Source organism: Lontra canadensis, unplaced genomic scaffold (assembly GCF_010015895.1).
Source record: "Lontra canadensis isolate GAN:19392208 unplaced genomic scaffold, GSC_riverotter_1.0 scaffold21, whole genome shotgun sequence".
Taxonomy (NCBI): Eukaryota; Metazoa; Chordata; class Mammalia; order Carnivora; family Mustelidae; genus Lontra; species Lontra canadensis.
The window spans coordinates 11,072,999-11,090,854 of record NW_022631015.1 but is presented as its reverse complement, the minus strand read 5'-3'; the positions used below and the strand labels follow the sequence as shown (position 1 = coordinate 11,090,854).

The window sequence follows — 17,856 nt, the reverse complement described above, 5'->3', positions numbered from 1 at the left end:
ACTACCACAACTGAGGGCAAAGTCTAGAAGGACATCACCCTTCCAGGTGCCCACATTGCACGAGAGGACGAATGGGATGGAGTATTTGCTGAGTACCCATTACATGCAACAGGAGACAGCGTCCCTGTTTACTGAGGAGAAAACTGAAGGTCACAGAAGGAAAATAACTTGGCCAAGTCCACACACTAAATGGCAGATCAGGAATGTACAACCAAGTCTCATGCTACAAGGCGGCATTATGTTGGGGTATCCCCTTTGATCCAACAAGTTGACCAACTATATAACTAAATGTCACTAAAGCATTAACTTTTCAATGAAAAAAAAATGTGTTAGGGGTTAGAATAACATATTTGAGAAAAATACGTAAATCCAGGTCCAGGTTAATGACTTACCAAAATCACACAGTTAATGTGATTTTTCTGATTTGCAAATAACCCCTGAACCTGATCTTAATGTTCTTTGGAAAGTTAAATTTGTTAGTGATAATGTATAGCTCTTGATTTTTCTCAACTTTACTTTCCTCATGTGTATTTTTGCCGGAAAAAAATGAACATTAGATGTAGCCTACAGAATTGAGTCCAAAAGTACAGGCTCTGTTGGTAGGGTACGGCCAAGACGAAAGCAGGGGAAAATAAAATGGAGCCATTGCGCCATCTAGTGGTACAACTCTTGCTCTGCAAGAAAATCCCCCGATGGTGATTCCATTTTGCCAATCAGCCCCCAGAAGTCTCTGAGCCTGAAGAATATTCGTAAAACTGGCCTAAAGAAAGATGTCCGATAACAACAAATAATGGGAAATCAATGGCAGTCAACAAGAACAATGGAACGGAAACGATTCTTCTGTCAAAATTCTTCTGGTAAGACTCCATTAGAAGCTGGAGGTGAACCCAAATTCTACTCCTTAAAGATCAGTGGCAGGTCCTGTTCTCCTTTCTCCTTGTATCCTGAAACGTTTAGTACTATTTCACTAATTGACACGGGCTCCATTTCAGCACATGGACGGTCCAGGTGCCTATCCAGGAAGTCTGAGCTCCTCTTCCTCTACAAGTCTCACTAAGACCCATGCTCCCTCACGGAGCTCAGCCTACCACCCGAACCTTTTCCCCCTGCTCTTGTTCTGCACCAGCGGCACTAAGTCTGAATTTGACATTTTTTCTCAATGCTCAGTAAATATCAAAATACCCAAGGATAGCTTACCCGTTAGAAAAACATTATAAAAATATTACTTTAAGTGTCAAAGATAAGAGAAGCAACATAGAAAATTAGGGGGGTTTTTTTCTGAAGATTTTGTTTATTCATTTGACAGACAGAGATCACAAGTAGGCAGAGAGGCAGGCAGAGAGAGAGGGGGAAGCAGGCTCCCTGCTGAGCAGAGAACCCGATGCAGGGCTCGATCCCAGGACCCCGAGATCATGACCTGAGCTGAAGGCAGCGGTTTAACCCACTGAACCACCCAGGTGCATCAGAAAATGCTTTTTTAATCTCAAGATTTATGTTTTGCTCAAGAACTTTTTAAGACTTATAAAGAAATATAATAATTTTATAATTATTATAGTTACCGAGAAAAAATATCAGTTCAGTAATTAATATGTCCATGTACATGGGAAAAAAAAAACCTGTTTACTTCCATTTTGCTTGTAGAGTTTTTACAGTTACCTCACTTTTATTCCTGTGGGGTTAGTAATGATGACAGTGACTGGCTCTGTCAGTCCCAGTCTTTTCTCAGGCAGAAGAATAGAGGAGTCTAACTGGGTATCCAGTACCAGCCCCTTGAAATCCCTAAGAAAAATTCCAAGTATTCATAAATTTGACAGTACAAATCCTGAGTTGATAATTTTTCAAATCCCTGTGAGGCCATCTGGTCTTAGTCAAGAATGAGATTTTCTTCCTGCAGGTAGGAGCTCCCAGAATGCTCTGTGGAAGCCAACAGAGCATCACGGAGAAAACACACAGGTAAGAGAGTAAGAAAACCCCAGCACAGCGCTGTTAGCTGTGTGACCTTGAGAAGTTCTCACCTTCTCAGAACCTCCAATGCTTCATTTGCAAAGGATTACCTTTGCAAACCTTAGTAATCCACTTAATTTGAAGGCTCACCGTGTTAAAGAATAAAGTGTCTAACATAATAAACACTCCATAAATGGTAGTCATTTATTAATAAAAGTGAGAGTGTGCCTTGTAAAACAATAATTCTTAGAAGATGTTTATGTGGCCTACGACTGGTGCTGGGTAAAACAATAAATTCAACCAAGTTTGTCTTTTGGACTTCTTACTTTTGCAGGACTACCTCCAAAATCCACATGTAAAACGGGCCGAGAAAACCCAACCGAAGGGTAAGAGAAAACATTCCAGTCCGCAGTGAATGAGTTGAGAAGCTGTCATCAAGAGTCAAAACGCCCCATAAAGCTTTTAAAGACAGGTTTATTTATATATAAGTGCATGAAATTGAATACAGAAATTTTATTAAAATACTGTATATTACAAATTTTTAATCCAATAAATTCTGTGTAATGACGTTTAAGTGCTGGATTCGCTTTTAACAGTTGTCCTGTGTGTGTCAGTAAAGAGTTCACCCTGTATATTACAAAGAGGAGAGACACACGGACCTCAGAAATGGTCCTGTGATCAGACAGTAGATAGTAATTGTGCATCTTTTCTTTAAAGCAATGAATTGGAACCTAGATCTTGTGTTTGCAGACCAACTTTCTAGAGTCAAAAATAACTTGCATGTGTTTATTGCTGCCCTTTGAAGAAAATGAGTGGTGAAAAACAATTTAAAATAAAGACCAACATCCCTAAGGCTAACTTGATGCTTACCACAATTAAAATAAAGTTCACTGCAAAATTTGTGTTCTCCAGGAAATGAGGCTATATACACAATGAGGTTTGTACATGAATTGGGAAATAAAAAAATCGCTTATATAAAATTAAAAATCAATAGTATACAATATTTACAGCTCATTAGGTATTATACATAAACATAGTTTTTAAAATAATCCTTCAAAATTAAACTGTATTATGTAAACATGCAGTACACATACTCATACAGTGTAGTTTATAGTCTTAACAGAAGGGGGGATTGTGTTCACATAATATGGGGTAGTTCATCACATATGCCTTTGCTTTTGTGTGTGACCCCGTCTAACGTTTATTCTTCCTGTCTTTAAACTTCACAGTACATTAAGTTTTTCTATAGTAAAAAGAAATCCCTGATGATAAACATATTCCTAAATGTTACATAAAGTTTCTGCCCTTTAATACTACGATATAAAACACTGTCCACGCTAGAATTTCTAGTTTACGACAAAACTGAATTTTAAAATCCCACACTTCATTGTCTTGACTACATATTTCTCCATCTCAAACTTACTTGTAAAAAGAAAAAATTATAGACAAATACCACATCATGAAAATGTAAGGAAAGTAGTTGTCATCTGTCGGAGTCAATGGCAAAATGGCTGATTTTTATTCACCATAAGGAGTTAATTCAATAAAACCATCCCTAAATTCTAAATCTCCAGTAACAAGTATGCCAATCCTGAATCCCGCCAAATTCACTCTGCAAAAGTATCTTAACTTCCAAGGCACTAAGGCATCATTTAGCTTTTAAAAACTGCTATGTTTTACTAAATGATTAATCAGTGACCTGAGAGTTAACACAATTTGAAAGTGAATTTTTAATACCTATCGGGTAAACTATATTTTTTGCTATTTAAATCAAGCCATTGTTGTTGGTTAATTTGAAGTTGATCCCCTCATCCTCAAATGTCTAGAGTCAGGGGTTAATACTTCATGGCAGAATCCTATAACTTTTAGTAAGTTATAGGACTGTAATGGAAAATACTGTGGAGTTTTATTTGTTCATCTAAAATGTGTACAGCTCACGTGTGTGTGTATTGAGGGTGGAAACTAAAAATTTCTCCACATAAATGCATCTGCTATCACAAACACCAAGAAAGAGTCAACAGTTAGACAACCAACTCATCCAGTACTGAAAGTAAATCATTTTTAACTTCTTTTCAAACAAGGGCCTCTATTTCGCTCTCTATGGAGGAAACTTTAAAATGTTCCTTCCCCCATGATACTTAGTGATGATGTGCAAATATTTAAGTCTAAAAACAAGAGAAATTTCTCCTAATCAGTAGTACTGTCAAGTTAACATTCGTTCGTACAGGGCTCTAAAACGAGAGATGGACTTTGGAAATTTTCAATATGTAATTAGGAGAAAAAGTGTTACAGTTATGGTCATTATGGATGATGGTGCCTCGTTCTATATATTAGTGTTACACCGCTTTCCAGTTTCAGTTCCGTACCTAAAGAGATTCCCAAAGAGGGGACAGTCACATTACCATTGAGGGGAGATTGATAGGACGCAGTACATCATCCAAAAAATATGGAAGAGGTTCATGCTTTCTTGGCTTGCCTGGAGCATTTATTTTTCAGTGAGATTCTAACTGTAAGGTATTAAGAACCTTTTCCTCTAAACAGCGCTTCTGAGTCTATCAACAAACGGCACTTGGGTTTAACCTTTAACTTATGACGTCGGTATGGAAGGAAGGGGGAGATTTTTAAGAAACTGGAAAATTCGTTCTTGAAATTGACAAAGGGTCATTATGTAAGTCCAACGTATGTGCAATGAATCTAAGGAGGAGTCCTCTAACCTTCAGGGAGGAGATAACAGTTCAGAGCTCAGCTCATGCAGAAATGTGGGTGCTTCCATCGATTTAATCAAGTATTAACTGGTAAGCCTCCACATTTACTGAAACATATGAAGTACTACTCCCCCAAACAAATTCACAGATATATTTTTAGATAACTACGTTAGCAGCCTCCTTAAAATCACTGTACTGTCTACACTGAACAGAGATCGTTCTATGAGAAGAGCAAACCTATCAAAACACACACACGCAGACACACACACACACACACACACACACACACACACACGGATTGCGAATGCTCCGTTGAGTCTCTCAAATAAACAGCAGACGTCCTCACAGTGTAGTTTACAGACCTACCACCGGGGGGCAGTTGTGTTCGCCCTGGCTTGCGGTGCTTCCCCTCCAGCTTCTTCCTGCCTAAAGGAAAAACTGCCCCCTGCTACAAAATGCTACCACGTGTTTGAAACACCTTGTCATCTTTAATCGAATAATGTCCTTTTGCATGAAGAGTCTCCCCTCGAGTTAAGAGAGATTATGAGCCAACTGATCGGATCACTAGCCAATTTTCCGCACTGAGATTCTCACCCCTGACTATTAAAAGCAACAATTTACACAGCAACCCAGCAGGTGGTGCCCAACTTCTCTGCCCTTTAGGTCTACCAGAACTTCTTTGTGACCTTCTATGTTCTTCACATCTTACAAACAAGTAAGGACTGTGAAGAGATTCTGATTAAAACAGTCAAGAGACAAAAAAAAAAAAAAAAAAAAGGTAATAGAAGAGTGACGTAGTTTGAGAATATTTCAGAAAATACCCTTCGTGTCTTGTGACTTCATGAATTATAACCTGACATAAATCAAAAATAACAGAACCCCCTGCAGTTAGAAACAAGTAGGGCATAAGCACCTTTGGTCCGTGGGATGAGGGACGCGGCAGGCACCGCAGCCCAGATCTATTTCCTGCAGAACTGACCGGACACCTGAAGCCGGTGGCGCAGGGTGGCGGAGGAGGGGAGGACGCGGAGGACACCCTGTCCCATCCCTAAAACAAGGACAGTGAAGCCGCATGTGGCAGCTATTCAGTGGACGTAGGCTGAAGGATCCAAGGGAAGCAAAGCAGGATAAGACAAAGACCGGGCCGGGGAGGAGGAGTGTCTCACCCTTTTTCTAGTTGAACTAGCAATAAACGAACGAATTTACTCCTGCTCGCCCTGGCCATCTCCACCCCCTCCAACTCCCAGAAGTGGTCTTGGAGAATCTGCTCATTTCCAAAATAAAGAGCTGGAGAGGAGGTAAAGGAAGCAAGATTCTGAGACTTTTTTTTAGTTTCCTTCTTAAAATAGATGTAGGGGAACATGTGGAAATGGAAGAAAATAGATGAGTTTTACAAAACAACATATTCAGTTGGTGTTAAAAATGTAATTGAAACCATCCTAATGATTCCCTTGGTCACCTACTGCCCAATAGTTACTGCTGTGCATTCAACGAGAGACGGGTCCTGGGTTCGAGGTGAGGCGGTGGGCTAGAGTCTAGCCTTCTGTCCACTCTGTCAGGGCAATGGTATCTCACTTTCAGAAAGTCTATTCAGTGGATAAACTGGGAAAACCAGAATCTGGGGGCAGGGGGGAGGAGGAACAGGACTTAAACTCTCAAACAGAATCGGGAAGTAAAATATCCCAACTTTTTAGGATTTACAATTACCTTGCTAGCTCTTGGTGGACTCAAGGGCGGGGACCCCCATCCTTGTATTTACTATAGAAATACTCAGGACGGACCTGGAAAGCCACAGAGCCATGCGTGCCAGACGGAATTAGCTGGCGTGGAAGTGCTAGCATGGGCACAGCAACATGGCAGAGCCCTCTGTGTCTTAATTAGTCCTTCTTTAAAGGCGCTTTCAACAACACTCTTTGATTTTAACTTACCCCTATTCCTTATATCACAGATGCATGATATACGGGGCAGCTCATTTCCTCACTTCTCATTTAAAGTACAAACAAAACCCTTATGCTTTTTTGGGCTGTGCAAATATATGTTGCAAATACTAAGAAAGTACCTCAGGTAACAGACTAAGACTGCTTAGTATACATTAAGATGTAAAGTAAGAGTGATTAAGCTGTGGGCATTGAATACAGCCACCATTTAGAAATGTCCTTATTCTAGGCAACCAGTGGAGTCATCCCATGGGGCCACCTGCACTGCCTTCATTTAAAAGCTTCAATGGGCCCCCCTGATCGATTCTGATCTATGGACAGTTCTAACCAGTATGTTAAGTAATAATTAGATTGGAGATGTTGGCATAGATCTCTTCTTTGGGGAACTGATTTCACCATCAGTAGTATTTTAGTAAACTTTTTTTTTTTTTTTTAAATAAAGGAGTATCAACTCTAAAAGATTTCCCCCTTCCTTCCTGCATTTATCACAAAGAAAGTTTACTGCTAAATCATATATAAATTTTAAGATGGTGTAACCCAAATACATCATAAGGGCTTTTTGTCGTATCACAAACAAGGGTCTCCAGCACTAATAACCCAAGAAAAATTTCTCCAAATTCAAAAATCTCAAACATCCTTGCTTATTTAAAGGATCACTCAACTGAACAAATATATAAAATTCTCTACTAGAACGGGAAAGTGTTCACTGAACAAAAGCTTTCCAATTAGACTATATTCATATGTAGCAGCTTTACATATATGTATATAATGATATATATGTGTGTGTGGATATATAACATTAAGCATGTGTTGTCTCTGTAGGAAAACCACTAATTTAAAAAAAAAAATCTCGGCATAGAAAGAGCTATTAAGACAATTTCATCAACTCACACGATTCAACTGCATTTGAAAACATCAAGAGAGTGACATCTGCACAAAATCCCAATGGAAAGAACTGAAAACAGCAAAGAAACCAGCAATTCCTCCAAAGGTTAAGAGCACACACACAGACACAATTCATAATGTAAAGCAACCTGATGGGGAGAGCTGGACACTCCATAGACTAATTAAGAACCATCCAATTCTACTTCCATTCTAGAGTAAAAACAGGAGTTAGAATCTCTTTGGTCCACACACGGATGGATGTAATGTGTCTGCGTTATTTTCTGGCTAATTTTGGATTCTAAACCATGTGCTCGTTATTCCCTTACCAAGGTAACTTTCTTAAATCACGAAACAACCAAATGTTCAAAGAAATACTCGTATCGTCGATCTGAAACAATGTGAACATGTGACTGGTTACTCCTCTCAAAGACGTGAAATGACCAATAGAAGAGCCAAAGTAAAGGAAGAACACAATTCAAGTCTGAAAGAAAAGGAGAAATCAAACTGACTTGGAAAATTTATGCCTAAATTTAATTTGGGAAAACATCAGAAGCATGAAGAACACATGAAAATAATTTTTAGGCTCGTACATAATAAAAATAATCAATTTTAAGGTTTACTTCAAAGATCTCTAGGGATGCATAGTTGCTTATTGGTTTAAAAAAAAAAAAAACAGATTTCCAAGCCACAGCATTAGTAAACCCCCCAAAACTGGCTTCCATACTGGTAAAAGTATCCCCTTCCCCAACTCCCTATCGTGAAGTCATTGAAAGATCTTCTGCTTTTCGGTCGAAAAGAAGTGGTGTGGGTAATGAGGGTCTTAAATTTGAATGGGACCTAATAGAAATGTACTTTTTAGCAAATCGGGGTATAAACCAGCGAGGCTAGAGTATGCAGATTGTTTTTTGGATTGCCCTTAACCTCACATTTTCTGCAGTGGGTTTCTGAGTTAGCACATTTATCAGAGGACCTGGAATTTAAAACAATCAGTTGGAGACAAATTCAACCAGGTTCTGTCCCCCTTACTCCTTGCACTTTTAAAAACAACTCCATCTTGCCAAAACCTCTTAAAATGTTGTATAACTAAGGACTTTTTCATTCTATTAAATGTCATCACTGATTCTAGGAAACTTAATAGTGCAAATCGAGAACTGAACGACAGAACCGCTCTAATATATGTTCAGTACTGTACTGATATGCTGAGATTAAGTGCCAAATTTTTAAATTACTTAATTATATTCCCCAATTTTTATTTAGCGAAATTATGTTACCACATGCCCAATGTAAGATAGTTTATCACTCTTATATAACTTGTCATTTATCTACAAATGAGGCTCTTTGTTTTCACAGCCTAATTTAGGCCACTCTTTAAATATAGGTAATACTCCAGAATGCAAGATCGTTTATGTTTTGTCAAAAATCAAGATATATGCAACAAGTAATATAATCCCACCGAGATACGAGTTATAAAGATGTTTTCTCCATGAGATACATGGCAAAAACTTACTTTAGAAGGGTCAAAGAATGCAACATGCATTTCAGACTTCTTTTCTTACAAAGTTTATAAGAAAATTTTCAAATTATATTTTTATGACACACAAACTACAGTCAATGTGTGTGACCCATAGTTTTTGAATTCATATCAATAGAATAGTTACGTAGGGGGTAAACTATTAAAAGAGTGTTATTTAAGTGAGTGGGAAGGATGCACCCTATGGGTCTACTTTGAGTCCTTACAAGAGTTTAGCTAGTTTTCCATTAAGTATTATTTTCCACATAAATTAAATAACAATAATGCCTAAACATATGAAAGCCCTAAATCCCAGAAACGTTCAACATTAAAAACCAAAAAGTTCACCTCATACTAAAGGATTCGGTGTTCAGCACTCATACGGGATTTAGCGTCACGAAACAAAAATCTCACTACGTTACCTGAATTCATGTCAAATGTGGTTCACAGCACTCATCTACATCTACACTTGCAAATTGTCACAGGATCAATGTTTAAAAAAAAGAGAGAGAGAGAGAGAAGAGTTTGGCACATATATCAATTCCTCAAAACGTCCCTGTAACTCAACACAACACTGTTAAAGAACGATGAGTCAACACCAGTGTTAACCTGATTGGCCGCTGAACAAGGTGCTTCTGCTCACGGCTTCCAGGATGCGCCTGGCCTGGGACGGAGGCACGTTAAGGTGCGGTGCGGTAGTGCAATCACTCGGACACCAGAGGGCGATCTTCGCACACAGCTCAAGGCCTTCTGCAGCGACCTGCTCCTTCCACGGTCTCCTTGCTCAATTTCATCCCCGCTCCTTCACAAGGCCGTGCTCTGAGAATCTGTACATCTGTTTCCTTCTGTGAAGTTAGACATTCCCACCGAAAGCTCAGAGTGTGGCGAGGATCCTTGAGAAGGAGATGATTAATGTCAATACAGTCTGTCCCACGCCCCACACCAGCGCCTCCAGGGGGGCCATGTTCTTCCCTGCCACTCGGTAGATGCCCGCGACGGCTGCGCCTGGATGACAAGGGGCAGAGAAAGACAAGAACACGTTCATTCCCTTCCTGACACCCTGCGCCGTGGGCGCGTCAGGTCGTTCTCCATCTCAGCACACCAGAGTCAGTCACCTACACGCTCGTGTTCTAAACTGTCCACGGAAGTTTGCGTGTGATCCGTAAGTCACACTTGACCACATCGCTTCCAGGAGAGACAGGATTTCTATTCAGCTGCAAAAGACGTATTTACAACACACGCTGTTTAGGTGACACCAAACATGTTCATAAACATGAGTAATCGGTTGCTGTAATCTCCCACCTGGGTGTTGAACTGGCCAATCACTATTTTTATAAACATACAACTCAATATGCTGATAATCATAAATGAAAATACAGAAAACTGCACAGTATAATGCAGTTCCTAAATTACTCAAGAAATTTTTTAAGAATTCTTAAATGTGATAGGAAATATTGAAGAATACTCGGCTACATTTCAGAATCTACCATATAGTTTTTATTTTGCAATAAAGCATACAACCATAAAGTTATTTAGAGACTAGTATCATGACATCTAATAAAAATGGAAGATGAATCTGACGTCTGTTCTGGAAAAATGTTTAGATCTTGAACACTTCCAAGAATGCGGGAATCCCGGAGTTCCAGGAGTCTCAGAGCCTGTCTGATTCAACACTTCACCTTATTAATATACTACCTATAATGAAACATTTAATTTAGAGTATGCCTTCTAAGCATTTAATTTAGAGTAAGTAGAGTATTTAATTTAGAGATTGAGATGGCCTTCAAACTTTCCCCTAGAAAAAAACGATCTACCCTAGAATGGCCAAACAAAAAGCAAGACCAGAAGTAAATGATTCAGAGATACTGACGCGACAATTCTTTGAGATAGAAATCTGTTCATAAAAAATTAGCTAAGAATTAACTCTGTCGTTCTCTTAAAATCCCCCAAATAAAAGTAACTATATTCCTTTAAAGAGATATAAACTGGAAAGAGAAGTTACTGATCTAAGCCAAGGACTTCATATGTGCATTTTTTAAGAAGGAAATTAAAATGTACTCCCTTTTTACTACGTGTAATGTATCTTGATAGCAATTTTACAAATACTATCTTTACAAATACTATCTTGTTTAAATATCATCCCAGGCCAGAATATTATCACCTACTGTAAAGATGAAAAACAGAGGTTCAGAGAGGTTAAATGACCCGCCCAAAGAAGTACAGTGAGGACAAGAGCTGGAATTTCAATATCAGTTAATCTGGCTATAAATCCCCAAATCGTTCTATCATTTCACATATGTACTAAGTAAAAAAGAAAGCAAGGAATTCAGAAAATCATAAAGTCTGATAAACATCTCAACATTAAATAAAACTAGTGGCACTAACATTTACCTCATCAAGTAATAAGCTTCACTAGTGTAACTGGTGATGTCCTCAAATTTTAGAATTAGAGAACATTCTTTAAAAAATGTTAAAGATCTGGGGCCTGTGGGTACCTAAGGGGCTAAGCATCTGACTCTTGATTTTGCCTTAGGTCATGATCTCAGGGTCCTGGGATTGAACCTGCACGGGGCTCCTTCTGCCCCTTCCTCCCTCATGCACTCTCTCTCTCTCCCTAAAATAATAGATCTTTGAAAAAGAAAAAAAATATTTTAAAGATTTTATGCTTTCTCTGTTCTCAAAAATAATATTAAAATAAACCTGAAGAAATACTGTTTTTCTGTGGATTTACCCTAGATTTCCATGACTCTCTTCAATTTGGCCTCCATCTCTCCAGCACTAAGTTTTCAAAAATGATCCAAGAAGTGAAAATCTAAGCACTTACTAGTTCAGGCTTCCCAGGAAATGGTAAGCAAATGCGTCAAGTCAAACATCTCATGCTCACGTGAGGTGAAGAGCACGGGTTTTGGAGCCAGACTTGTGGATCAAACTCCAAAATCCACTAGCTAGCAGACATGCTACATGGGGCGGTCCCTCAACTTCTCTGTGCCTCATTTCCTCAACTGTAAAATGGGCGAGCATGAAGATAAAGAGTGACTGGTCCTAGTATGCACTCAGCTTTGGCTAATGGTTGTCATAGTAGAAAATGAAAAAGGTATTTCCAGTGACTTAGCATTCGGTAGATGATGTTGGAACAACTAGCAGCCACTGGAAGGAGAAAATCTAGATCCCTCCTTCACACCACTCCCCAGAATAAATTTCATATGAGTTAAAGAACAAAATATTAAAAACAAACTTATAAATGTAAACTTTAAAACAGAAGAGAATGTATCTATGATCTTAGGCAAAGAACACAGCTTAAAACTATATAAAAAAGAGAAAAACCCTAAAAGGACAGACTAGAAAAATACTTGATTCATGCCCACAGCACAGACACACACATACACACAAACACACATATGATAACCAAGGGAGTACGTTTTGTAGTAGCAAAAACAAACACAAACACACACCACAAAATCAAAAGCAAGGACCCAATATCCTTCAGTCTGGACTGGGTAAACCAGATCAAGCCCACACGATGAAACCCATACAATTTCAAAGGAAAAATAAAAAAACGTATGAACTGATATGAAAAGAACCTATGACATATCATTTATGCAACAAAGAAAATGAAACCTAAAACTCTATCTATTCTCTACTAATACGTGCATCTGTATGCAGGTGTGCCTGTATGTAAATGTTTATATATGTAAATATGAATAAATGTAATATTCATATAGACATACATCTGGGGGAATAAAAGCCAAACTAAAAATAGGGATTACAACTGAGAAGAGCACTAGTTTGGGAGTGCTAGTCCAAAGAGACCTTTGCCTCATCCATAATGTTTTGCGTTTTACAAGGAGAATATGCAGTCATTTATTACTTATGAAATTAAAACTCATTTTAAAAATCTAACAATTTCCAAGCCAACTTGCCTATACTTCTCTATAAATCTAAGAAACTTTCATCCTCAAGGTCAGAATATCGTTCAATCCTATTTTCCAAACTAAAATATTTGTAGGTAATGACAAAGTTCACTGAATTCTTAATATGAAATAATAAGGAATAAATTACATTTTAAGCTAGGTAGCAAATCTTACAGAATAAGAAAAATTGTGTACATGTTCAATGTCAAGTGTTTTCTATGTAACTAAAAGAGGCAGTGCTTATACTTATTATTTCTGTGCCTCTGAAGTTCAGGGTGGGGTCCTTTGGCTGGAGGGAGAGGGCCCAGGAAAACACATTTGGGGCATCTCTGTAGGGGGTTAGATTTTAACTGGAGGTCAGGAACCATGGAAACATACCCGAAGAGACAAAGGAAGAAGGGAATTAAAAAAAAGATTTAAGGAATAGGAAATGAGTACTGAGAACCTTTCCACTCTACTGGCATCTCCTTTCCCAAACAAGCTGACTCCTTTACTGAGTATTTGGCTGCTCTGCTGATTAAAATGGATTTCACGCTGGAAGGCCTTGCTGTTCGAGGAAAAACAAACAAAGCTACTAAATAAACCATTCTTCTTTAAAATCTTTCAAGGAACAGAGGACAAGCTCTTCAAGCCTATATAGTGTTATACAGAAAATAAACCACCATTTTCTTTCCAGTTGATAATCAGTCAGGAAACAATTCGGAAGTTACAACTTTCCTCCAGAAGAAGCAGATTTACAGAAATCCCCACTGTGTTGTAGGATTCCACACCCAGACACACTGGCCAGAAGAGTGTACCAGTGATTCTCAATCTAAAAGATCTACAAGAAAACAATTTTAGGTGCCTAATAAATGAATTTTGAAATATTACTATTGAATATGGAGCAGCTCTGAAAGAATATTTATAAAAACATATGTAAGGGGGGTGCCTGGGTGGCTTAGTTGGTTATGTGTCTGACTCTTGGTCTCAGCTCTGGTCATGACCCTAGGGTTGTGACCTCAGGGTGAAGCCTGTTGGGGTTCTCTCTCCCTCTGCCCCTCCCCCACTCTCTCTCAAATATAAATCTTTGAAGTGTGTGTGTGTGTGTGTGTGTGTGTGTAGATTATAAAATAACAAATTCCCAAGTACCATCATCCAACTGAAGAGAAGAACGTCACTATCTCCTCTGAAATTCCTGTGGACTCTGCTCAGTTTATGTCCCATTCCCTCCTTGAATTTGTTTTTTATCATTCCCTTACTTTTTGTCAGCTTTACCACCTTCTTGTAACCTAAAAATATATATTATTTAGTTTTGTAAAATAAATTAATTTTTTGTAAATTGACGCTGTAAGTATTCCAGAATTTGGGCTCAATATCATAGGTCTGAAAGCTACCCACGTTGTAGTGTGTAACTATAATTCATGCATTTTCACTATTGCATAGAATTCTAAGCATGAATATACCACAATTTGTTCACTCTACTGCTAGTAAATTTGTTTCCAATCCTTAACAATGACAAACACTGATTCTGTGAAGATCCTTGTGCGTGACCCCTGGCCCACATACACAGTCAAAAATTTCTCTTCAATACACGAGTAAAAGTAGAATTGCTTAGTCTTATATTATGGGCATTTTCAACTTCAGTAAGGAATGCCAAACTATCTTCCAAAGTAGTTGTACCAATTTATATTTCAGTTACTTCATATCTTTAGAAGCAGTTGGTATCTATTTTTTAAATTTTTGTCAATCTGATAAGAGATGTCATCTCTGTGATAAATTTGCATTTCCCCGATAATTAATGTGACTGAACTTTTCTTCACATATTAGAGGCCAGGAGGGTTTTCTACTTTTACTAAATGCTTGTCAAATCTTCCATCCTTTTTTCTATTGAGTTTTCTTCTTATTATTTGATTCATAGGGTTTTTAAAATATAGTTTGGATATTAATCCTTTTATATTTATATATGTTCACAAATGTCGTCCCTCCAATTCTTGCTTTAGTTTTCACTCTCTCTACAGTGTATTCTGCTACACACTAGCCAGATGAAAGACCACAAATATTATGGTCTTTATTTTTTTGGTGAAGTACAAGGCTAAGTTATGCAAGAATAAAGAAGACACAAGCAGAACAGGATGCTTGAAATAAATGGTGCATGTCTGGAACTGCCCCCACCAACCATGGAGGAAAGAATCACTTAGAAATAAGGAAAGAGATCCTGAGGACCTAGGGACTAGCAAACTCTTGCACAGTAAAGATGAAGTACGGAAAGCAATACTGCTGAGTTGACATGAGAGTTAGTGAAAGACATGAACCTACAAGGTCAAGAGAGACTAAAAGAGCCACCAACGGAAGAAAGATGTCAATATACAGTGACACACCAAAGAAAGTGACCTGACTTGCCTCCGAATTTCCTGAGAATAAGTAAATGTGAAGGCTAAGGCAGGTTTGGTTTTAACAGTGTTGGTTCCACCAGCCTGTGTGGTCCAGTGAGGGGCTGGCAAGCTGCGGTTCACAGGTCCACTCTGCATACCACATCACACAGACGTGGCACAGGAGTGAAGAATGGTTTTTACATTTTTAAATGATTTCTTAAAAATCAAAAGAAAAACACTTCATGATACATGAACGTTGTACAAAACTTAAATTTCAGTTCCCATAAATAGCGTTTTATTGGCACACAGCCATAGTCATGTCTGATCCTGAATTATTTTTGCATTCCTAGGGTAACACTCAAAAGGTAAATGAGCCTATACTTTTCTGCTCCTGCACAGTCTTTATTTTGCTTAACAAGATTACCTTAGCCTCAGCAAATGAACTGTGCATGGCTTTTACTCTTTCCATTTCCTCAAAAATTTGGATAAAATAGGAACTAAACTGTCCCTTCAAAATATTGGTAGAACTCATTTGACCCTGGAATTCCTTTGGGAGGGGAAGATCTTCAGCATTTCAATTGTTTAAATATACTTACTGTCCTAATCTCATTTAGTTTCTTCTAATGCCAATTTTGACATTTTATACTTAGGAATATATCCCTGTTGGCAAAACTGTTATTTTTATAATTCTTTATTCTATCTCTACCATTGGGTCTCTAGTTATTTATTCTATTTTGTTCTATACTTTATTTTTCTGCCTTCACTTTTTTTTAAATTAGTTTACCAGCGATCTATTCATCTTAGTATCTTTTCAAAGAATCAGTGTTTTGCTTTATCTTTCGTAGACTCCACTCAGAAAATCGAACAGCGTTTCTCTATACCAATAAAACTAACTAATGTCATTGAAAGATACTATGCACAGCAACCACGATGTAAGAGTTTAAGAATTAACCAAAAACATGCAACCCTCTTGTTGAAAAAGACATTTTTAAACTCTAACGAAAGACACAGAAGGTGATCCAAATACATGGAAATCTAATACATGTTCTTGGGTAGAACAGTTTACTATGACAGGTCTTCCCAAGTTAACCTCTCCATTAAATTAAATCCCAATAAAAATTATACAGTTACACTTTTTGAGAAATTGAGTAAACATATTCTAAAATCTATGTGAAAGAATAAAAGTCCTTAAACAGCCATGTTAACTTAAAGAAATGAGAGGGATCTAGCCTGATCAGGTATCAAGAAATAACACAAAACCACAGGGGAAAAAAAAAATGTGACCTTGCTTCAAGAACACATAAAAAGACTAACAGATCTCGGAACAGGGTTCAGAGACAGATCCTCATGCTTGAGCATAATACGCAGACAAGGTGAATCGATGAGGAAATGATGGGTATTTTTAATGGATGGTGTGGTCAAAACCGACTTATTATGTGGGAAGAAAAATACACCTGGAATCCTATCTAATTCCAAATACAAAGTTAGACTCTCAACCAGGGCACAAGTCAGGAATTTATGAAATTATTCCTGAATGCCAGACCCCTGTTTTTGTAGTTTTATTAGAAAAAGCGATGCCTATTCATTTACACACTTCTGTATCTGCTTTCACACTACAGTGGCAGAGCCAAAGAGCTCTGACAGAGACCACCGGGCTTGCAAAGTTTACATACTCCCTTTAAGAAAAGGTTGGCTGACTCCTGTTCTGTAGGTATTAAAGACCTCAGTACTAAAGGTAAAACAATAAAATTAACCTTAGAAAATATTTCAGCATATCTCTTGACCTTGGTGGAGGGAAGAACTTCTTAAATTATAAACCATAACGTGAAAAAACTCTTTAAGCTGATAACACAGAAATTCAGGCTTTCTGCTCAATAGATCATAGAATCATAGAATAGATCATCTACCATCATAGATGATGGTAACTGATAAAAGATGGAGAAGTTATTTGCAAAGTCCAAAACCAACAAGAGACCGATATCTCTAGTGTATAAGAAACCCCTAAAATTTAATGAGAAGGAAGCAAGAACCCCAAAAGAAAAGCAAGCACTTAAATTGCTTAAAGAAGCAATTTGCAGAAAAAGAAATCTAAATATATAATAAGCATAAGAAGAGATGTTCAAACTCCGTAGTGATCAGAGAAATGCAAATTAACCCAACAAAGAGATGTCATTTTATACCTTCAGATTTGCTAAAATTAGTCAGCTATATAATGTTGGCTGATGGCAATATACAGACACCTGGTTTCTCCCAATTTTGTTATTAACCATCAATACCAACTAAAATGAAAAATCACTGTATTGGAAATAAAACCTAAGGAGGAGCAAAATATAATAGATACGTGTCTATATTCAATCAGTTTCTTATTCAGAAGAGATCTGAAGCAATCATTTGCAGACTTGAATACACAGTTGTGAGAATACGGACACTCACAAATTGCATTAAGAAAATAAATATAGCTAAAATAGTTTCACTTCAGCTAGTTTTCTTAATTCAAGTGTCTGCAGGTCAAAAGACTAGCCAGAAGACATTGAAATGCTTTATTGCTAACCTGGATACACATTTTTACTTGAAATTATGTCAGACTTATCTTTTTAAGGATTTAATATATAA

General features: G+C 37.7%; 1 protein-coding gene across 1 annotated transcript in view; it reads right to left on the bottom strand.

Annotated features, from left to right (window-relative positions):
- Positions 1 to 7,983: 7,983 nt before the first annotated feature.
- The window catches only part of TMEM170B (transmembrane protein 170B), a 29,123-nt gene continuing 19,250 nt past the window's right edge, over positions 7,984 to 17,856 (bottom strand). The window contains exon 3 of the mRNA XM_032861567.1: positions 7,984 to 9,986. Within this exon, the coding sequence (XP_032717458.1) occupies positions 9,856 to 9,986 (131 nt within the window). The 3' untranslated portion in view covers positions 7,984 to 9,855. The remainder of the gene's footprint in view (positions 9,987 to 17,856) is intronic.